This window comes from Caloenas nicobarica, chromosome 3 (assembly GCF_036013445.1).
Source record: "Caloenas nicobarica isolate bCalNic1 chromosome 3, bCalNic1.hap1, whole genome shotgun sequence".
Classification (NCBI taxonomy): domain Eukaryota; kingdom Metazoa; phylum Chordata; class Aves; order Columbiformes; family Columbidae; genus Caloenas; species Caloenas nicobarica.
In genome coordinates, this window is record NC_088247.1 from 44682609 (window position 1) to 44704314 (window position 21706).

General features: G+C 34.5%; 1 protein-coding gene across 1 annotated transcript in view; it reads left to right on the forward strand.

Moving 5' to 3' along the window:
* GRIK2 (glutamate ionotropic receptor kainate type subunit 2) overlaps positions 1–21706 on the forward strand; it is a 376312-nt gene that overhangs the window by 103604 nt on the left and 251002 nt on the right. Inside the window, exons 2-3 of the mRNA XM_065632877.1 lie at positions 17378–17545; positions 20789–21046. Of these exons, the coding sequence (XP_065488949.1) occupies positions 17378–17545; positions 20789–21046 (426 nt within the window). The remainder of the gene's footprint in view (positions 1–17377; positions 17546–20788; positions 21047–21706) is intronic.

Consider the following 21706-nt stretch of genomic DNA (forward strand, 5'->3'; position numbering starts at 1 on the left):
TGAAACTCTCCTGCTGATTAGAATCCTTTCTGATTACAGTTGCCCGTTGTTTGCTAAAGCCACACAAGGCACAATCAACAAGCAATTTCTAGCCTGGAGTGTAAGATCTTTGAGCTGAACCTTTCAGAATGGAGAACTGAGCTCAAATATGTTTAGAATGCATTAATTTAAATCTTCTGTTGCTACTGAAGATCAATAAAATTAAAACTGTCTAGTTATGTTGTTTCTGAAGGATCCAGAAACAACTTGCAGAAATGAGGATTGGAGCAAGGCTCTTATTTTTGGTTTGGATGACATCAATATTCCTTGTTTGTTTTGGATAAATGGTTTAGTTATACATTTCTGCATTATTTTTGCAGTACAATGCCTGTGTATCTGCCCTCTAGCATGAGGAATACTGCGTTCCAAATGTAGTCTTAAATTATTGCACTTTGTTAGCCTGCTGGTTTGAAAGAACAGACCTGCAGGCAGACCTGAGCAGAGATGTACATATATTGCCCCATGTTTAATGAAAAGTTATATCATGGAGTTGAGGGAAGACAGGATAATAAATAAAAATAAATAAATAACAATAAAACTTGCAAGTTTTGAAAATAGCTTGTTAATCTAAGGTGTAAAAATTCAGAATGCAAGATTACAGATAATCCTTCAAATTACCCCTTAAAAATGAGAAATTTGAACTTCCATAGGTCTACATAATGTTGTAGAAAACAGTTCTAAATTAAAAAACTGTATTAATAGACTTTGGGGAAATCTGAGTTAAAGATTAAAATCTTTTTGGAAAGTTCATGCATACATTTTTGGTCTAAGGATATTATTTTATTAACAAACTAGCATGGACAAAAGGTATAAAAGGTATATATGTAATTTCATGTCAGTATTAAGCCACATTTAAAAAAATACTAATTCATAATGGTTTACTTAGGTTAATTTGTATGAGAGAAAAAACCTGAAGTCACTGAGGATGACAGTTGCCTTGTTTTCTACACATGCTTCTAGTTTTGTTTATTCATAGGTAAATAACTCAAGATAGGCAAAATGAAAGATGCATTTTGGAGACTAGGCTTCAAGTGAAGGAAAAATGTTTTTGAAAATGCACATTAAATGTCACAGAAGCTTTTCAGGGGGGGCTATGTACAGAATTCAATGCAGGAGAAGCTAAAAATAAATGAAAATTCAAGGTACCAAATAAATTTAGAAAACATCTTACTATACCTGTGAAAAAAAGCAAATAAATAGTTTTCACTCTCTCAAAGTAAACACTTAATTGTCCTATCCATATTGCTACCTTTCTGAAAAACAGAATAAATGACTTTCTCAGTAAACCTGTTGCCAGATGTAAAAGGCAAAGTGTCACACTTCATTGTTTCCATGGCATGAGCAGCATTTCAACTAACTTGTCACTGTTCAGTCTGAACAGGCCTTTCCACAGGTCTGACTCATTACAGATTTGAATTGAATTATAAAGGCACTGATGCTAAGGGTTTACATAAATCAATATGAAAGGCTAGAAAACCTGTTTTTCTCTAATGTGGTCACTAGCAATGATAGGCGAATAATTTAAGACAATGTTATTTACATCTAATTTGCATGATATCTTTATATGTATAACAACTTAATCCTGATTGTTTATTTATTTACTTATTTTCTGTAGAGTTATATGCTTCTACCTGTGTCAGTTCAAAAGAAATCCCTGCATACTGGGTGTGGAAAGCTATAATTTGTGAGCACATTTCACAACATACTATTCATGGGAAAATCACTGCATAGAATCTTTAATTTTTGATTACTGGGGGAAAACAGCTATAAGGAAGGACTCTCACAAAAGACAACATAACTGTTGCTTTGTTCAAATATAAAAATGATCTAAAGTTTTTCCACATTTTAAAAATATAGTGCTTCAACACAGCTAAACTCATGGTAATATAAAGATCTAAATGAAAGAAAAATGAAAGTCAACCACATTGCTCTTTGATATAGAAGAAATGTGTTCTGGGTCTAGAAACTGGTAAAATGCAGCTGTGTTTTGACACCACCAAAATATTAAACATAATTGTCTTTGACCTTTCTGTTTGATAAATTTTAATAACATATTTCTATTCCATTGTGTGTCACTAAAGGCAAATTTATTAAGACTTTTATCTGTCAGCTATGCTTGAGAAATATTATTTTTTTTAGATAAACTGCTGCTTCTGGTGAAAAAATAAATCTCTCCACAATAAACGTGAAATGGAGCGAATTCAGATAACAGTTTCAAAGATGTTCTCTCTCAGCATCAAACCACCTGTGAGATAAAACTATATTATATAAAGTTGTCTACTGCCAATATCAGAAGTTCACATCATCAGAAAGAAGCAAAATTTCCTGGTTCCAGAAAGAAGACCTATTTTGCCATGTAATGTTACTGGATTTTAAGCCACCTTAAGAGACAGTAACCTATATCCACTGTCTGTTACACCGACTTTCTTGTTTCTACTAAACTTTCTTGTTTGGTTTTCATAAGTCTCACCTCTGCAAAAAGTGAAAATTAGCACTGAATACTTTATAGCTAGCATCAAGTAAGGCCTTCTAGTTCTTGTATGTGAAGAAACAATGAATAAGAAAACTGTACCTACCATTTGCATGACACAGGTTTCTGCAGAACTGTATCTTATTTCAAGCTGTCTCTTTTCCAGGCTGAATTATCTTTTCTCATTCATTCCTTGTATGAAACTCATTATATGCTTTGTTGCCTTTCTCTTTACCTTTTCCAGACCCATTATACTGTTTTTGAAACGAGCAGGATTTTGTTCAAGATTCAGATACATATGTATGCCAAGTACCCAAACTCCCCATTTAGTCAATGGAAGCTAGTAGATGAAATGGGCAAACTGTACAGAAAAGCTGCAAAAGGACTGATAAAATTTGATATCTATTTGTGTTTCAGAGCTACCTGTGTAGATAAGACATGAGACCTGGGAAAGACACATTCCTTTTCTGTACCAGAGGCCAGAAGCAGTAGCTTCAGCTTTGTCAAGTAGACCGTATGTAGACATATCCATTGAGTCGTAGATGCCTATGCTCAGGTGAACTGAACTGTTCTCCAAGATCCGTTGAATACAATGGGAACTTGCACTCCTAGCACATCTGTGGGCTTTTAAATATAGGTGTCTTAATCTTCAACTTCAGTCATTCCTTCCCTGCCCACCCGCCCTCTCAGAGGGGATTAAAACTATGTGCACTGTGCAAGATACTGGTGTGAAAGTAGAGCTTCCACATTATACACTATTGTAGAATTGATCTTCCAGATTGCGGTCTTAAACCTTTTTTCCCCCTGTTTTGTTGCTGGTATTTAGACTGTTTCCCTAATGGAAATAGTTGGAAAGATTCTGGCAATATCCTACCTCTTTGCTAAGTATGCTTCCTTGCTTGAATACCTGAAAACAGAGACAACAGAGGCAAGTTTTGTGAAAAAGATGGCTAGATAGCCCGTTCATATGCCTAGAGCAGAATGGCCTTCAGTGAAGATACTATTTCTGTTAGACACTGACAAATCCAGTGGTAAAATATAGATTCCTTGAGACAACATTTTGTCTGGTACATATGATTCATGGAGCATCTTTTACATTCGAAAAATTTTCTCCATGGAGAACAAAGCCTCAGCATGGGGAGAAACTGATCATGCTGGATGAAGTAATAATTTCTTATTAAGCCGTGTAAATTAGAAGAAAAAACATGGAGTGTTTTTGCTGTCTAGTCTCCTATTGTTACAAATTTGAGACTTCACTGTTGACAAAGTAGTTTAAAGCATTTTAGACTTTTTTTTTTTTTAAGTGTATACTTGTAAATAGAGAAGGAAAGCCAATACTGTGATTGTGCTAGATAAGATAGTATTCTGCCTAAAGATTTATCTGTTTGGAGAGTTTTGCCACGTGCTAAAAAATATATAGAAAAGAGAATAAAAAGGAAGTGTTGCTTTATATAAGATAACAGTATATATTTAATCCATACGCAGTGTTCAGGTAAGACAGGATGCAAAACTTGTTCTTTTCTGCCAAAACAACTATTGAATTTTTCCTAAAACACTTCTAATTCAGTAATTAGAACTTAATTATCAAATTAGTGAACAACTTTTAAAAGCATAATTATCATATTACCTAATAACTTCTTAGCATTTAGACTCTTAAAAAACCAAAATATCTGCATATAATTGATCAATCTGAACCCAAACTCTGGATACAACTAGTGCTGAATTCTGGGATGTAGATAGCAGCAGACTGAAAGGATATTCTGTGGAAGTATCATGTGCACATCTAGATCACACTTCAGTCATTAGGAATATAAACACTTTGCCTCTCATGGAAAAGATAATTGGGTAATTAATTAAGAAAAAGACAGTCAAAAGAACTGTAAATGAGAGTGGGATGTAAAGTATTCAGTATCTCTGTGCTTCAGATCAATTGTTTTTACTTTCTGCTTCTGTACAACACTTTCCCAGCCCCTCCATTAATATATCTGCAGGCTGTGAATTAAACACTGCTGGCTTGTCACTGGAGAATTGAATCAGTATCTCTGATATCTATCGTACTGAAATGGACTTCTTGTTCCTCATTAAATATTTTTGCTTGTTTACTTCCAGATCCCACTAGAATCTGTTCTTTACATGAATCTGCCATAAATCATCAGTTTCTGAAGCATTCAACTTTCATATGCATTAACATGCTTTGTATTGATATTTATCATATTAATTGAATGACTTCAGAAATATGAATCTGTGGCAAAATTTGTGCTTTTAGGTAATATTTAGAATAGAAATAGCATGCAAAAGCTTTCAAGAAGCTTTAAATGTATAATGATATTTCTTGTTATTTATGGAGTTAATAGAGTACATTTTATTCACTTCTTTGGAGAACAACGTCTGACTTTCTTCTGGTAATGTCTTGTTTGTATAATTTATCTTAGATCACATTACAAAATGTAGTATGTTTCACTGTTGGCATAACCTGTGAAATAGGTGAGCTCAAGGAATCTGAACCAAACTATTATTAAAACTTTAAAAATAAATTTATACAGTCTAGCAGCAGATGCACCTAATATCTCTACTTTTGAAGACAAGAAGCTTTTTTGGTTTTGTTTAACTTCCTCTTTTATCTACATTAGCAGTTAACAGTCTCACTACAGTCCATCTCTTTCTTGCTCCTTCGAATTTTTATTATCAGCAACTAATACTTGGTTGCTCATACTATTTGCTTGTTTCTGTACTTATGGTACGTCACTTTTTTCTTTTTTTTTCTCTGAGAGCTGAAGTATAAAAAGAAAAGAATACAGAAATACTATTTCTATGCAATCCAAGCAGCCATTACATTAGGGACAGGAATAAGGAAGATTTTTCCAAGCAACATTTAATAATCCCCCTTAGTCTTCTGAAAATTGCTTCTAAGTGTTGAAACCATAATCCAGTAGAAACACATACCATATTTTAACCAGGGTGGCAACATTTTTGCAAAAGTGATTTTGGTGACATTATTACTAAGATTAAAAGATAGTGACTGTCTAATTCAAACATTTTTGGAAACTGAACATGAAATCAAACATCATTAATGTAACAGCAAAAAGTGTTTCTTACATTTTAAACTTTTCTTAGTCTGTTTTTGAAGGTGTTTTTTCCCCCATTCTTTTATAATGATTTTATAATGATTGTAACTTTCCCTTCTATTTCACAGCATTTTAACAGCAGTGATTTCATACTGTTAAATTGTAATGCAGTCAGGAAACACTTTGAAAAGATGATTAAATGTTCTAAGTAGTACTGAAGAAAATCTATATTTCAATAACTTTAAGGACAAAATGGAAACAATGAACTATTCCAGTTAATGTACTGTAACATGGGAGTGTTAGGAAGCAGTAGAGCATTACTATGAAGTAATGTAAAACACAATGTAGCAAACTAAGATTTGAAAATATTTTCCTGAAATATAAAAATAACTGGAAAACTTATTTTTTCACACTTTACAGTGCCATATGCAGGACGAGAAACTCTTATTTAATATCTCATATGTGCAGTCCTTAGAAAACAAATCCGCACTGCTTCTAGTCCCTGCTAAACAAGTGGATTTACCAGTTCTTGGATCTACTTTTTTGGTGATCATGGAGGAGTACTTGTAGAGTTCTAGATTTTCCATTAAGAAACAAATTTTTTTGATTCTTTGGAGGCTACTTTGTCTATGCACAGCAAAAATACCACGATTCTTCTTTTCGTCTGAAATATCTGTGGAAATACAAAGTATTTCACTAAATAATAGCAACATGAATCTTTAAGTAATCAGTTGTAGCATCTTTCTCCACAATAGAAATCTAAACTCTATTTCATTAGGCCAAAGAGTGACTATTAAGAACTATTGCTAAAACAAATCTATGTATGAAAGAGATTACTCTGTGGATAGTGAAAAGTGCGTACAGTTCTTACCATTCATAGAATGATATTTGGTACTCTGCATCTCTTCTGTGTATGTGTATCTGAGTATTGTAATCTGAAGTATGACCTTTTTCTTTTCCTCTCTCTTAAATTAGCTAATACACTTCATAAGAAGTGTTTCAAGTTACTGAAGAATTCTATCTGTGAAAATCTTGAGGGAAGAAAAATGTGAAAATGCAGTTTCTGAACTTGCTTGAGTCACTTAAGTAACTACAAACTCCTGAACATTTAAATATTAAACATTAAAAATAAAAAAATATCACCCTGAAGCTGGTAATAATCATTTATACATTTTACTTCTGGAAGAGATTCTTCTCAGGGATCCAGATGCTCAAATGTCACTTACTCTAACAGAGGTCATGGCATTCAGCAGAGCTCAGATCTGACATTTTTTTGTATATTCATTTGTAAGATCCAAGTTTTAGTCTTTTGTGATTGAAAATATACTTTTATTGACTTTTAATGTCCAAATCCATGAGAATGAGTACTCTTTACTGTTTATTTTAAGAGAGAAATTATTATTTTATGATGTGTTGTAATTTTAAGCTTTTGTGAGTAATTTCAATAAAGGTTTTCTTTCTTGATATTTTTGGAAAGAAGAAATGAAGGTTATTTGTTTTGAAGATTTATATAGGCCTCAAATGTGAGAATTCTTTTTTTATTACTCTTTCTTTATAGAAAAAAAATTATAATGTATATTATGTGATTCTCATTTGCTAGATCCTGCTGTGTTTACTTTGTTGCTTTTAAATTAGCTGCTGGGTCAGGGTGAGTCAAATTATCTGGACAACTGGGATCTGACTGTGAAGGTACTTCTGGCTAATGCATGCTGATATTTGCTGATGAAGATACATTAGGAATTACTTTACCAGAAAGAACAATCAGAAAGTGACTTGACTGTATAACAGCAGTGCAGAAAGGTGCACTAGTATCGTGGAAGGAAGTTTAGGATTAAATAAGAAAACAAGGTAGAAGCTACAGGCTAGGACTTTAGATTACTCAGGAAAAAAACTGGAGTCCTGACCCTGACTTTGTCTTCTATTTAAGCATTTTCTACCAGAAATTGATTGAATAGGAGTCAAATGATCTGGAAATCATGGGCTGGCTCCTATTTCATACCTAGCAGAGGTATATAGAAGCATATGATAACTTCAGGCTTGCTCTTGCAGATTGAAAATTCCTGTCTATATGGTAGCCTATCTTCAATCCAAGTTGAAAATTATGTTGTGGGTCAGTATATTGCCTGCTGCTTAGAGTATTGTTCTGAACAGTAAAAGACATGGGCTTACAGTTCGGTGTATAATGGAATCCGTTTCCTGCTCTATAGGCAAGCGCTTTAACATGTTTATTTGAAAAAAATTGATATCCACATAATCACAAGGAATATATTTCTTTCAAGGTGTCTTTCCATATAAGCTGTGCTTTGAACTTCTACCAATTAAGAGCCTTCTGGCTTCTGTGAAGTTTAGGCACTTTTCTTTTTCATCTTTATATGTTGAGTGATCCTACCATGAGCTTACATTGCAGTATTTCTCTATGCGCTTGGATGGTAACTGCTAAACCACGGGCTCTGTGAATCTCTTTGGAGAAATCAGTTGTGCAACTTTTCTTGAAAAATTACAGTGATAAGATCTGACTCTGTCCTACATTCTTTCCTCACTCTTGTATACCTTATTAAAAAAAAAAAAAACCTGAATGCCTCACACCCCCCATTAAAAAAAAAAAAAAAAAATCTTTTTTTCCAGCTTTTGCATGTGGACATATTAGTATTAAACAGCACAATGTTATAGGATTGAAGTTCAAAATATATCTACTTTTTTAATGTCTACTTATTTCTCATGAGTGAGTCTCTTTAATTTTAAAAGCAAGTGAAAACCTGAATAAAATTTCCTTCATTGTGTACAGTTTGGTTTCTTAAATGTGGTTGTAGACACAAACCAATATTTGAGAAGATAGATTAATAGCATTCAGTGTGATGGAAAGAAAAAATCCTGGCCTAATCCAATACTGTTAGCATTTATTTGTGTTCTATATGAGGAGGTTATGGAACTGTTCTTGTCTGTGTTCTAATAGATTTTATGACTCTTTCTAGAATAAAATGAAATGGTCTATGATATGTATATCTTCAAACATATCAGCAGGAAAGTTTGAAGGTTGTAACTGCCCAGTAAGTAGCCTATAAACAGATGCAAGACTTCTGTATTAGTCTTTGCAAAAGTATTTATGTAAAACCTAAGCATTTAAGTTTGTATATTCTTTAAAGAAGTTTTTGAGAAAAAAGGTTTTCTTCATGGAGACTGAAAAGCTTTTTATCTGGGTATTGGTTGCCTCTTTAGAGAAAAGGGAAGGAGACAAAGGTGTGTTGTTTTAAGACAGTTTAAAGCATTTGGTTAGCCAAAGTAATGAAAATCACATTTTAGCAAAATCTCCTGAGGCAATTCGTAGTCACATTTCGTTTAATGTTTTGTTTCCTTCTGTTACTGCTAGTCATGAGAGACTAAATATTAAGTGAATGTGATAATTGCATTAAAATTATCAAGTGTATTCTGTAATAAATTGCTTAGCATGTCAGAAGAAGCTAATGTATGTCTATAAAGTAGGAAGAAATCTTACGGATAGTAAATTCTATTATACACAGCAGATGAATGTGATTAGGTATTCTTATTTTACCTGTCATCTTTAGTCATGCTCTGTTTATATTCTGACTGAAAGGAATAATATTCAAAAACAAAGATGCTATCAGAAGCAGTGTTTTATAAGTATGCTCCATATTCCAGTCTAGTAATATTTTTAGTAGTATTTTATTTATGACTTTTCATAGCATATTTGGAATGGTGCTGATGAAAGGTAAGATTCCACATGTGACGTTTGTGGCATTTGACTTAATGAAGATCTTAGAATGTGTCCAATTATATTCAAAATACAATTTTAAAGATACTCATCATTTGTATGTACTCAACTTTAAAAATATATTTCACCAGTTTTATAAGGAAGCTTTTGTTCAAATGAGATCCATGCTTATTATTTTCTCATATTATCCCTTATTTTTACTCACATTTAAGAAAAACAATAACTCTGTTTTGGTATATTATTTAACATTAATTTAACAGAATAAACCTAACATTGACTGGATATTTGGCCCCTTATTGTATTGTATAATCAGAAAATGTGTAGTTTTATTTTTCTTAAATCTGTGAATAAGTCAAATCCTTTTAGGAGAAACATGTCTTGAAGTTGCCGGTTTCATGCAACTGTACTAAAATATAGATCAAAAAAGAACTTAGATGCTGAAGGTAATATTTCCATGCATTTTATAGTGGAAGATTTGCAAGATTATGTGATCATGCCTTCAAACACTGATTCCATGGATGCTTTTAACATAAATTATGTCTAATTTCAAAACATTTACTGTTTTTTCAATAATTGTGCCTCTATTTTGATGTTGAGGTGTTTGTTACATCTGGTTTGGGAGGGGATATTAATTTTTCAGAAAAGCTTCTTGTACAAGGTCACACAGGAAATCAGTGGCAATACAATTAAGCCCCAGAAATTCCAGTTCTTGCTTCCTCCCTTGAAACCCTATGTGCATTTGGTATGGATACAGGATACTGCTGAAGTGTACTGTTTTTTCCCCCGGTGGCTTATCACATAAAATGGACTCCAAAGTCAAATAAGCAGAGTTTTCTCTGTCAAGCAATCTTTTTAAGCTTTTACCTGTTGTGAGATTCAGAAAGCTTTCAATATAATTTTGAAAAGGAATAATAAAAACATGCTATAGTCCAGATTCACACTGCTGTGTTCTAAATCAATATAAAAAAATTAACTACATTGTTTTATGGAAAAGGCTATGAAGAAGAAAATTTTTCATTTGCTTTCAATGTCTTGAATGCAGTTGCTTTATTTTCTTTAATCCTGCTCCAGACAGAAATAAGTGGTTAAGATGTAATTTTGTCTTGTATTTATAAGAAGAACAAGTCTACTCTGGCAACCTTTATGGAGGTCTTTGAACCACCTCTATAGCTTCCCAATCCATAACAGGATCTGAAACATGATTATCAGTAGAGCCCATAGCACACTTGATTAAGGCTAAAATGCCTTCAGCCAGCAGCCCTGATCAGTCACTGTAGGACAGCACCTACTATGCCTCCTGCTCCCAGTATCATCCAAGCCACATCAGAGATATCGAGGTTTTGGTATGAGCCTCTTCACTGACTTCTGGCTACACCTGTATTTGGAGAACTGTAGTCACTTCAGACTTCCAAAAAGCCATCAATTCCATCCCTGGAAATGTTGACAATATACTAGCATCCATTGAACTCTCAAGAATTTGCTTTTGACTTTTTGCTTTTTGACTTTTTTTTAAAAAATGGTGCTGATGTTACTCTTTATAATGCGTTAATAAAGACTTTCTTCATAGCTGTCACTAAATTTGGGCAGATTGGTACATGATGAAGATAATATAGCCATACTGTTAAAAATTATAACTACTATTAACTAGTGTATGTATATGTGAGATCTTCACCAAATTGTTTTGATATTACAAAAAAATGAATCTTCATCTTACCTCTTCATACAAGGAAATCATAGTTAAAATTGAAATTATGACTAATGTTATTGTTTCCATAACTTTGTTATTGTCAACAGTGCTATATTAGAATGAGTTTGTGTTTAATTTTTTCTCTCCTGATTTTGCATTTCTAAATTCCTGATACTGCCAAACTATGGAAGTTTTAATTCTGTATATATAGTTGGTATACTTGTAATGATATTGAAAAATGTTTATTTTAGAGTCAGTAATTTAAAGTAGTCTGTAAGATTCATTTCAACTGATTTGTCAGATTACGATCTGAGGTAATGTAACCTTCTATCATATATTTAAAGGTTTAATTTTTAAGAGGGCATAGATTGTAAAATTGCCTGTAGCTACTGTAATTCAATATAATTCATTTCTACTGAAACAAAGTTGGGGCCGTACTAGAAACAAAGAAGCAATTTGGTTTGATATCAGCCAGGTTGTTACTTTGCTTGTTTGTAGTTCTACTCAAGACACTTCTGAAGCTTACTTGAATGTGAGTTATTCCAAGTAGGTAACAGTAGCTCAGGATTTATGCCATGCATCTGTTTCAAAAGTTCTCCATAAGTAAGAGGAGAAGAGATTTACAGACAACTTATTCTGGCACTTGTATTCATCTAGTGGTTTTGTGTAGTTAAGCACTTTTGTACTTTCTGCTGGGTTTTATCAGATATTACATGGAGATGATAATGCAAAACACACAAGATAGTGATTCCCCAAAGTGGAATGTTTATGGGGAGAAAAATACCTATGACCCTTTTGTGGAATAGAAATGGAAAGTTGAATCATTCAAATGGTTATCCTTCTATTTGTGAAATTAGGTAGTTAAGAGCAGGACCAATTTGCTTTGGTAATTTTTGCCAAGATGCGTAGCAATTTGAGGTGGGTGGTGGTTGTTGTCGGTTGGTTGTGTTTTTGTGGTTTTTTTCTTTTTTTTTTTCCCCTCTGGCTTTTGTGTTTGAGAAAATGATTTGAAAATTGGTGAAAACCAAGATGGCTTGTGAACTAAAAATGGCAATTCTTCGACTTCTTCTTTTGTGTGTGAATAATGAAGTTTTTCATTCAAACAATTTCACAACAATTTTTTTTTTTTTACTTGTAAATTTGTTCTAAAAACTATTTAAGATTTTGGTTTTCATTGGAAAATAATGACATCTATATTACTCATACTATTTTAGGCACTTCATATTGTTGTTTTTTGATAAAATATAACATTTTTTCCCAGCGGTTTCTGTTTCTGAAGAAACTGTTACTTGCATCGGTATTACTCTGATTACTGGATTTTCCCTATTGGTTATGGTGAAGGATCTTAGTCGTATAAATGGTTTTTTTTTTTTTCAATAGTGACAACTGTGATGAAAAATCCTATTGGATTACAGGATCAGGAAAAGCAGTTCTAGTATATTAAGATTAATAGGAGATCTGAATTATTCTGCATGCCACTGCAAAAGGTACAGTAAAGATCATTTTACAGTTGCTTTTGCATATCTGGCTTGGACTGGCCTGTCCTAAATATTCTTCATCAGTGTGATTCTTCAGATGTTGATCACTACTGAAATCTAGTAAGCTTTTGCTAAATGGTTATCATGACAGTAAAAACTTGAAGTCCTCAGCTATACAGCAGTCACCTACTGTACCCAGTTAATAAACCTTCATGAGCTATACCTACGTGATGCCATTTTCCCTACTGTAAATGTTATAGGGCAGAGATGAACTGCCATATCATTAACACTGTAAATGAAGAAGCCATGTGAGAGCATTAAAGCAAGCTAAGCATTAAATAAACATTTTACTACTCCTTTTAAGTTTTCTGTCTCTGAGGTAGCAGTGAAAATTCAGCCTTTTCCTCTAGGATGTGCTGCTGGTTGTCTATGAGAATTGATGTTTCTGCCTATTACTGGTCTATGGTCTATAAGCTGTGTTAAAAATAAGACAAACCTCAACACCTGCATTTTTCAAGCTGTTAGACAGAGATAGGCATTAGCTTGGGTGCTTGTCCACATATCAATGGCAAGATTTATGACTCTTCTGTCTGCTTATCTGAGAGCATGCAGTGCATTCCTCAATTTGATTATTATTAATAATAAACCTATCCTGAATACAAGTTACAACAGCAGTAAAGAACAGTTTGCTTGGGAGGAAATAACATGACTCAGTATGCTATAACAGCTTCTGGAAACCACTATCCCTCTATAATTGAGTATACGTGAAGTGGAAAGCCAATACTTTTACTGGTTTTCTTTCCATTTTATATTAAAAAAAATGCAGTGTAATTTGTGGCTTATCTCCTAGTATTCAGCCAGTGGATTTACACAACATTTTCTTTAAAAACACTCATAGTATTTTTTTGCTATTATTTACATATTCAGTAACAAATACAGGAACATAATGGTAAGACCAAGGCAGTTTGAAGTTGCCAGAGAAGTTTCTACTTGCATCTTATGCAACAATGGAGAAAGCACCCTTTCAAACATCCCATTTCTGTCAATGTCTGAACTCATTTATATGCCTTTGCTGAGCATACTGAAAATATCTGAAGTGTAGATTTCCACACACACTTAAAAGGGCACTCATCTGGAGAATGAGGAGCTGTTTTTTGGCTATATTTTGGTATTCAGAATGCAGACGTGTCTGCCTAAGCTCCTGCTCTGCTTAGTGTGCAAGTTCAATTTGAACTGCCTAGATGTTCAGTTAAAAATTGTCGTGTCCTGTGTGCTGTATTAGGTTGGCCTAAGCTAGCAGCTGCTATTCATTATCACAGAATCACAGAATGTTAGGGATTGGAAGGTACCTCAAAAGGTCATCTAGTCCAATCCCCTTGCCAGAGCAGGCACACCCAGATGAGGCTACACAGGAAGGTGTCCAGGCGGGTTTTGAATGTCTCCAGAGAAGGACACTCCACAACCTTCCTGGGCAGCCTGTTCCAGTGTTCTGTTACCCTCACTGAGAAGAAGTTTCTTCTCAAATTTAAGTGGAACCTCTTGTGTTCCAGTTTGAACCCATTACCCCTTGTCCTACCATTGGTTGTCACCGAGAAGAGCCTGGCTCCATCCTCGTGACACTCAGCCTTTACATATTTATAAACATGAATGAGGTCACCCCTCAGTCTCCTCTTCTCCAGACCAAAGAGACCCAGCTCCCTCAGTCTTTCCTCATAAAGGAGATCCTCCACTCCCTTAATCATCTTTGTTGCCCTGCGCTGGACTCTCTCCAGCAGTTCCTTGTCCTTCTTGAACTTACAGAGGAGCCTGGCATTTTCAGCCATTTTGCATATTAGTAGGAGATGGTGCACTTTGAGAACCTGTTGATTTGAGTTTCTTAGTGTGGAGATGAAGATGAACCTACACCTGCCAGCATCCAAGATATTTAATTATGAGATGTTCCTCCTCTGCTGCTTGAGCAGGCAGATAGAGAAGTAGCATAAAACTGAAAGGAAAGGAAAGGAGCCTAGTGGAAATTGGACATCCTAAAGGTTAGAAAACAGATAGGAAACTGCAAATATATGGTCTAATCTGTATTCCTGTAGGGTTATTATTTTTAATTCAGTATCTATCTAGTGTAAAATGTGAAACTATTCAGGAGCAGGAATCAGAAGCTGTTTTCCTTCCTCATAATAAAATATTCTGATCATAGGACAACAGAAACTGGTTATTCTACCTCTGTTTTCCTTAGAAATGGAAATTTACCCTGAGGCAGACAGGCCGTACGCTGCCAGTTTTGCAGGGGATACATTTATCACAGGGACAGAGAATGTGTGAGTGAGGGAAGAAGCCACTGAATGGTGCATGTGGGAAATTACATATTGTTGCCACTCATAGGAGACAGACTTTGTCATCTTCATAAAATTGTCTGATGATGTGATGAACTGTCAATACCACTAGGAGTTACTCAGATATGAGAGGTCAAAATTAATTTTTATTTTTTTTATCTTACGCTGAGAGTAGTGGCTGCATCTTTGGCAAGGAATTCCCCATCACAAGTGCTTATAAATGAACAGAATGAAAAATACAAGAATAAAGAAGGAAGATTGTATTGAGCTTCAGATGCATTGAAATTAAAGAAGAAATCTTCCAACGTAAAAATTTAAGGAAGAAGAAAGAGATATTGTAATGCTTTTATTTCTTTATGAATCTATTATAACTTAAGATATAATTATTTTTTAGTTACTGTGTTTAATCAAATACATTTGAATAACTACTTGCCAGATACCTTAGGAAAACCTATAAAATCTATTTTAATTTTCGTTATGTTTATGGAAATTCCTTTTTATTTTTCTTATCTCTTAATATTTATACTTATTATTTATTCACTAACTTTTAGCTTTTTGCAGCAGTTTTTAAATATTTTACCCAAATCAAAAAAGGATCCTCTTAAATGTCAGTGTTTGATTTATAATATTTAGATGCTGTAACTCTTAAGCAGCACAAAATCTTCTGTATCAGACTACATTTTCCTGAACAGAAAGCTTTATTAATTTCGAAAGCAGTAGGTTGCCTTTCATGTTAATATTGCATTATTGTGCAAATAAACATAGTCATTTTTTTTGTTTCAAACTGTACTAGGCCTATTTTTAACTGAAAGTTATGCAATTTTCTTTTGCTTTGGCTTCTGAAGTATTGTTGATATTGGTTACTGCTTACGTATACATTCTATGCTCAATCAGTTTGGATCACTTCCCTAGATATATAATTTTCCTTAAGTGTCTGCCTCTCCTATCAGTGCCTCATTCTCAGTTTTAGAGGAGTAATTTTTAAATAATTATTAGTCACATCTCATCTCAGTGGTTGATGCTTGTATTTTTAAATTCATATTATTTGAGCATCTGCCCCTAGGGTTCCCACCAGGAATTTAAGTGCTCATTGACAGGAAAAAAGTTAACATCTCCATCATTTAGTAAGAAACAGGTTGGAAGAGGCAGGAGGTTTGCAAAACTTTAAAGTGTTTTCATGTTTAACAGCATCAGAAAGCAAGAGTTAATAAGGGAAAGAGTTGATAACAAAATACACATTTTTTGTTTTAGAAGTGGTTTACGTACCTGGCTGCTCAATGAGACGTTTACATACTGACTGTAGTTTGTGAAGTTCCATCTGACTCGGTTCCTGTACATCGAAGATGCTGAGAGCTTCTTGCTGAGAAAGTAGTGGAGCATTGAATAAATTTTTTTAGACAATACAAAGTCAGATAGTAACATTACGTTGGAAACGAATAAGCACAAGCTGGGAGAAAGTGAATGAAAAATGCTTCTTGCACAGATACAATGCCTGGCTTGTAATTAGTGATCCTTAGATGATGGCTTTTGGCTGTCCATTAGTATTGACAGATGTGGTCAGCATGAGAACTCCAAGGGACCAGGTAGATGCTGATTGTTTTTCTCAGGCATTCCGTGTCACCATAGTAAGGACATATCTTCAAATTACTTTTATTATCACTGCATCCTTGGCCTTTCCAGACCTAAGAATAAATGATGTTACCAGAAGTATGTATTAATTTACATTTCAGGGTCAACGATATCTCATTCGCAGAAAAGAATGGCTAAAGCGCAGCACTTTTTCAGAAACTTATTTGCTTCATTTAAGATGAAAGCTGACTCAGAGGCATTCTAGAAATTGCTTGTCATTTGAGGTGTTTCCTAATCTGTCAGTACACTCTGGGGATTGTATTCATTGCATGATAGAGCTTATACACTGTGTAGTTTTTTAGATTCCTGTATTTGCTGAGAATGAGGTGAGCATGTACATGTGGATCAGTGCAAAAGAACAAAATTGGAACCCTTTGCTCAACATATCCGTCAGTTCACGCACACAGTCATGCTAAAATATCTATACATCTTCATTTCTGGAGGCAGTTTGGGACATCCCAGTTCCATGTTCCTTTATATGTAGCATTTCTAGTAAACTCTCTATTATAGCTGTATCATAAGTCTAGAACAGAAGAAAACAAGAATTCAGAAAACTCCCTCCTCCCTGTCACACACAGAGGTAGTGGTTGATCTGGAAGGAGTAATCATAATTTCAAGTTTAACTATGTAAAATAATAATTACGTGTTCTTCATCCCTCTCCTGTTTTGCTTCTAAATAGTGTGGTTAGTTTGTATTGCCACACTTCTTATACACAGTAGAAAAATGAAAGTATGGAAAAAAAAAGTTTTCTTTAAGGTAAGTTTGATTTGTTTCTGGGTTCTTTATGCTTTGACTCAATACACCTGATACAGTGCAAGTCATGAAATTTTGGTGAGGTTTAAGTTAATAATACAGATAAATATTCTCCCAAATTGATGATTAAAGATGTTGTTGTATGCCATTCTGGCTTACTAGTGTGTGTGTTGTTTTTTTTTTCTCTCCCACTACCAGGAGGCATTTTTGAGTGTGTGGAATCTGGTCCAATGGGAGCAGAAGAATTAGCCTTCAGATTTGCTGTGAACACAATCAACAGAAACAGAACTCTACTGCCAAACACCACATTAACATATGACACCCAAAAGATAAATCTCTATGACAGTTTTGAAGCATCCAAAAAAGGTATCCTTTTGCATATTTTTTTTTTTTTTAATGAGAAACTAAGACTCATTTGGTTTAGCTACCTGAAAAAAATGTCTGTCCAATAAAGCCATATGCAGTGAAACAGTACAAGGTTGTGGCTGACTTAAAAGAATTGCTTTAAAGACCACCCCTTGAAGGCTGTAATGGTAACTGCTTGAAAATTACATTGTCACCTTTGATCCCACTGCCCCTGTCTAGAAGCTATTTCTTTAAATATTTAAAATCTGAAATAATTTTTTTCTGAGCTTTGTGACCAGGGTGTTTTTGACACAAGGTCCTTTGGAATGAGAAAACACTATCTCGAGACTTTGTCCTGGAAAATGCCAAGTGCCCCCCAATTCTAGTGAACTTGGAGAAAGGCTCCAGTTCACTTTTAAGCATTCAATCAATTTAACTACATCTCCACAAATACTTTTAGCGTACAAATGTCTCAGAGTTAATCAGGGGTGGGCTTCAAAGGGGAACAGGATTTCAGGATGAATGTACATTAAGTACCTTTTAAAAGCACAATATAATACTGAATAAAAATTCAGTTTAGAAATGGAGGTGGTGTTTTGTTTTCTTCTTGCTATAACACACAGACTTAAACTTGCTAACCTGTTTTATGTGTTTATTTGCTGAAGAAACAATTCTAATATAGGCTGTTAGGCATGAAATATCCATATTTGTATAGAAATATACACAGTTTGGTTATTGTAAGATGCTTTGATTTATGGAAACTATTATGGCCTAAATATTTATGCCAGACAAGGTGGTTTCTTTGCAGAGGAGAGTGTGTGGAAGAAGAAAGAGGCATACAACACTTTTAATCAAGTATTTTTGAGTTGTTATGCTGTTGTTTTGGCTGATGGATTAAATACAGCAGGTTCTGAGGGACTGCTCTTCCCTTTCCATCTTGGCCAACAGCAAATGAACGATGATGATCCTCAATTCTGGCCCCTTCTTTCTCTTTTCCTCCTTATCTTCCAAATTCAACTGCTTCCTGACTCCAGCACATACTGTCCTGTGAAATTTAAAGGAACATTTTCTCTCCATTCCATGGGCTAGATGAAGAGAGCAGAGAAATTTGTTCTGTGATCTTTAATTCTTCAAGTTTCTAATTCTTGATAGACTATAATAGCTAAAGTTAGAATGCTAACATGCCATTGTTTAGTTGCATTGAATAGATTGTATATGTTCATTGTTCCCACTTGCATCTTGGATGAGAGTGCAACTCTTTATTTTAACTGGTCAGGCTGTATCAAAATCTGTGTAATCTTCCAGTGCTAATAGGTTTTTGCCTCATCAATTCACAATATAGCCAACTACATTTGTGCTGACAGGTGCTTTAGTTCAGAATGAGAGGCTAAAGGTTAAGATAAAATGGCTCATTTTATTATGATGGCTCCAAAGCAGAGTTTTAACAATGAGGTTTAAGCATTTGACTCATTTTGTGGTTCATGATTATGTCCATTAGTGAGCAGGCAGGCCCTGCATCACAAATAGCCTGTTTAGACCTCTTAGTAGCACATACTTTTGAAGTTGAATACAGATGAAATATTAAAGTTTTTTAAAAGGTACTGTATGAAAGAACAACCTGAACGCAAGGTGATATTTGCAATATACTGTTTCAGTAAAGAATACTGTAAATGCAAACAAAATAACCCTCAATGCACTAGAAAAATTGGCATGTGTCTGATAGAAACAGTGCCACGTGTGAAAGCATTGCATTATTCAAATCTCAGAAACGGGGAAAAAAAAAAAAGCCCATTGAAAAGCCATCTGGTAGCTATTGCTGTTGTTAGTGATCCCATTTACTGACATTTGCATAAAGCTTGTTGATTACTGTTAGGAAGGGCAATATTAGCATAAATGTTTTTTTTATCAAGCTAGTCATTTATGCCCTGATACTATGCTCAGAAATGCAATGTAGATCCTGTGTATATATGAGAAGTTCATTTAAACCACCAGTGCTCTGCAGTAATAAAAAGGTGTGCCAGCATAGTTTCTGGAATGCACTTGAAAGACTTAACAATATTTGCATCATGTTAAAAAGGATGTGCATAATAAAACAATTTTTACTTGCTGAGAAAAGTAGTGTACAGCAAGATGTGTTTCTACTGCTTGTTTCCTCAGCTGTCAGGAACATTGATGGTGGAGTAACAATATTAATTAGTCAAACCTCATACAAATACTCACATCTAGATTGGATTAGGGAGATACTTTTCATGACTTCTCTTGACTAAACAGGATTATTTTCTAAGAAGACAGAATCTGTTGTTTTTCAGAACTGCATACTCATAAGGATTATGTCTATGGTAGTGATCTGAACAGGAGCAGGGCATGGGCTGAAACGTTGCTCTGCAATATTGACTAATTTTCCTGCCTTCTTTTTGGCATGTTCCAACTAATAGTCTACAAGTTAATACTGGAGCATACTGTGGGAGATAATACAAACCAGAGACTGCTAATGCACAGTATAGGTAAGGCCATCCTATATTGGAAAGAGGAGAGCTAGGCCACCTGAATGCAGCAGTATCATGTCAGTGACTCTCAGGGCCAGTTTTATTTACTAATATAGGTGTAACAAAACAGAATATTTCCATTGTTTAAAAGGGACACTGTTTTTTTTTTTCATTAGCAGATAACAATTTCATTTTCTTGCAGGGAAAATATTGACCTTTAATTTTTGCTAGTCAACACGCCTACTTTTCATATATAGAAATACAAATGTCCGTTTCAATGAAATTAATAATTTGCCTGATACTTAGCTAGAATATACTTAACATACAATTTCTGAGTAATTAGAATCTCAGTAGAAATAGTGTTGATTGATTGAGGAAGAAGTTAATGCTTAGACAGCCTAGGTTAGTATACCGTCCCATATGGCCTTTTTTCCAAATGTAAGATGCAGCTAAGCATAAATCTCTTCTCTTGTCAGTGCTTCTTAAAAGATACACAATTGCTGGCCTTTGTGACTTCCACTGACATAGAAGTGTTTATTAGATGTAGCTGAGAGCTATTTTAATGTTGTGTTGCTATTGATCAGCTCAGAGTGAAAGCTTAGAAATGTATTCTGAAGTTGAAATCTGTGTAAGTGAAAGTGCTACACAAGAAGAGAGCTCTGTCAGCAATAAAGTTAAAATTCATGGGGTGCCTTTTGTTTAATATGAATTGTGCAATACCTTCTGGCACACTGCCTTCTTTCCTCTCATCATTGACAGACTTCTGTCTCCTCTTCAGCCTGTGATCAGCTGTCCCTTGGGGTGGCTGCCATCTTCGGACCCTCCCATAGCTCCTCAGCTAATGCTGTGCAATCCATCTGCAACGCATTGGGTGTTCCACATATCCAGACCCGCTGGAAACATCAGGTGTCAGACAACAAGGACTCCTTCTATGTCAGCCTCTATCCAGATTTCTCTTCACTCAGCCGTGCCATCCTTGACCTTGTGCAGTTCTTCAAGTGGAAAACGGTTACTGTTGTTTATGATGACAGCACTGGTAAGGAAAAAGCATTAGACTATGTGCAGATATATTCACATGTACAAAGAGAGGGAGGAGGGGTGTCACTACTCATATTTCTTAATTTAAGAAATCTTAACTAAATTAGAAGAATTTGTATTGTCAAGGTAGAGTATAACAAATAATGTGGAATTATTTGCATAATTTTGCTTCAGTTGCTGAATTCTGTGTGTTTAAGCTCACAGCTGTCAATAAATCAGTCACACTGTTTTCTGCAGTCATAACAGTTGCTAACAGATGTCTTTTAATTTTATTTAAAACTTAAATTTGGAAGAAAAATATAATAACTGGAAACATGTACTAGTGTGCCCAGTGAAATAGAAGATCTAATTTCTAATGCTGCTTCTGGCATTAGTTAAGTTAGAAAATAGATGCCATATTTGTTTGGAATTTCAATATCTGCTTTTTCAGAAAGAATTGCAGAAGGATCCCTCATTTTAGCTGCTAGGAATTGAAACCAGAGGAATTTTGGAAGCTTGTTTTGCAGATGAATTATATGAGTTAAAAATAAACTCTTGACTTTCCAGCAGAAGTATACCAGTTTGGTACCTTATCCTTGCCTCACCCTAAAATTTGTTTTGCCCTTCTGTTTTGCCTTGACACTGACATCTTTGAAAAATGCTTTAAAAACTTAAGTTT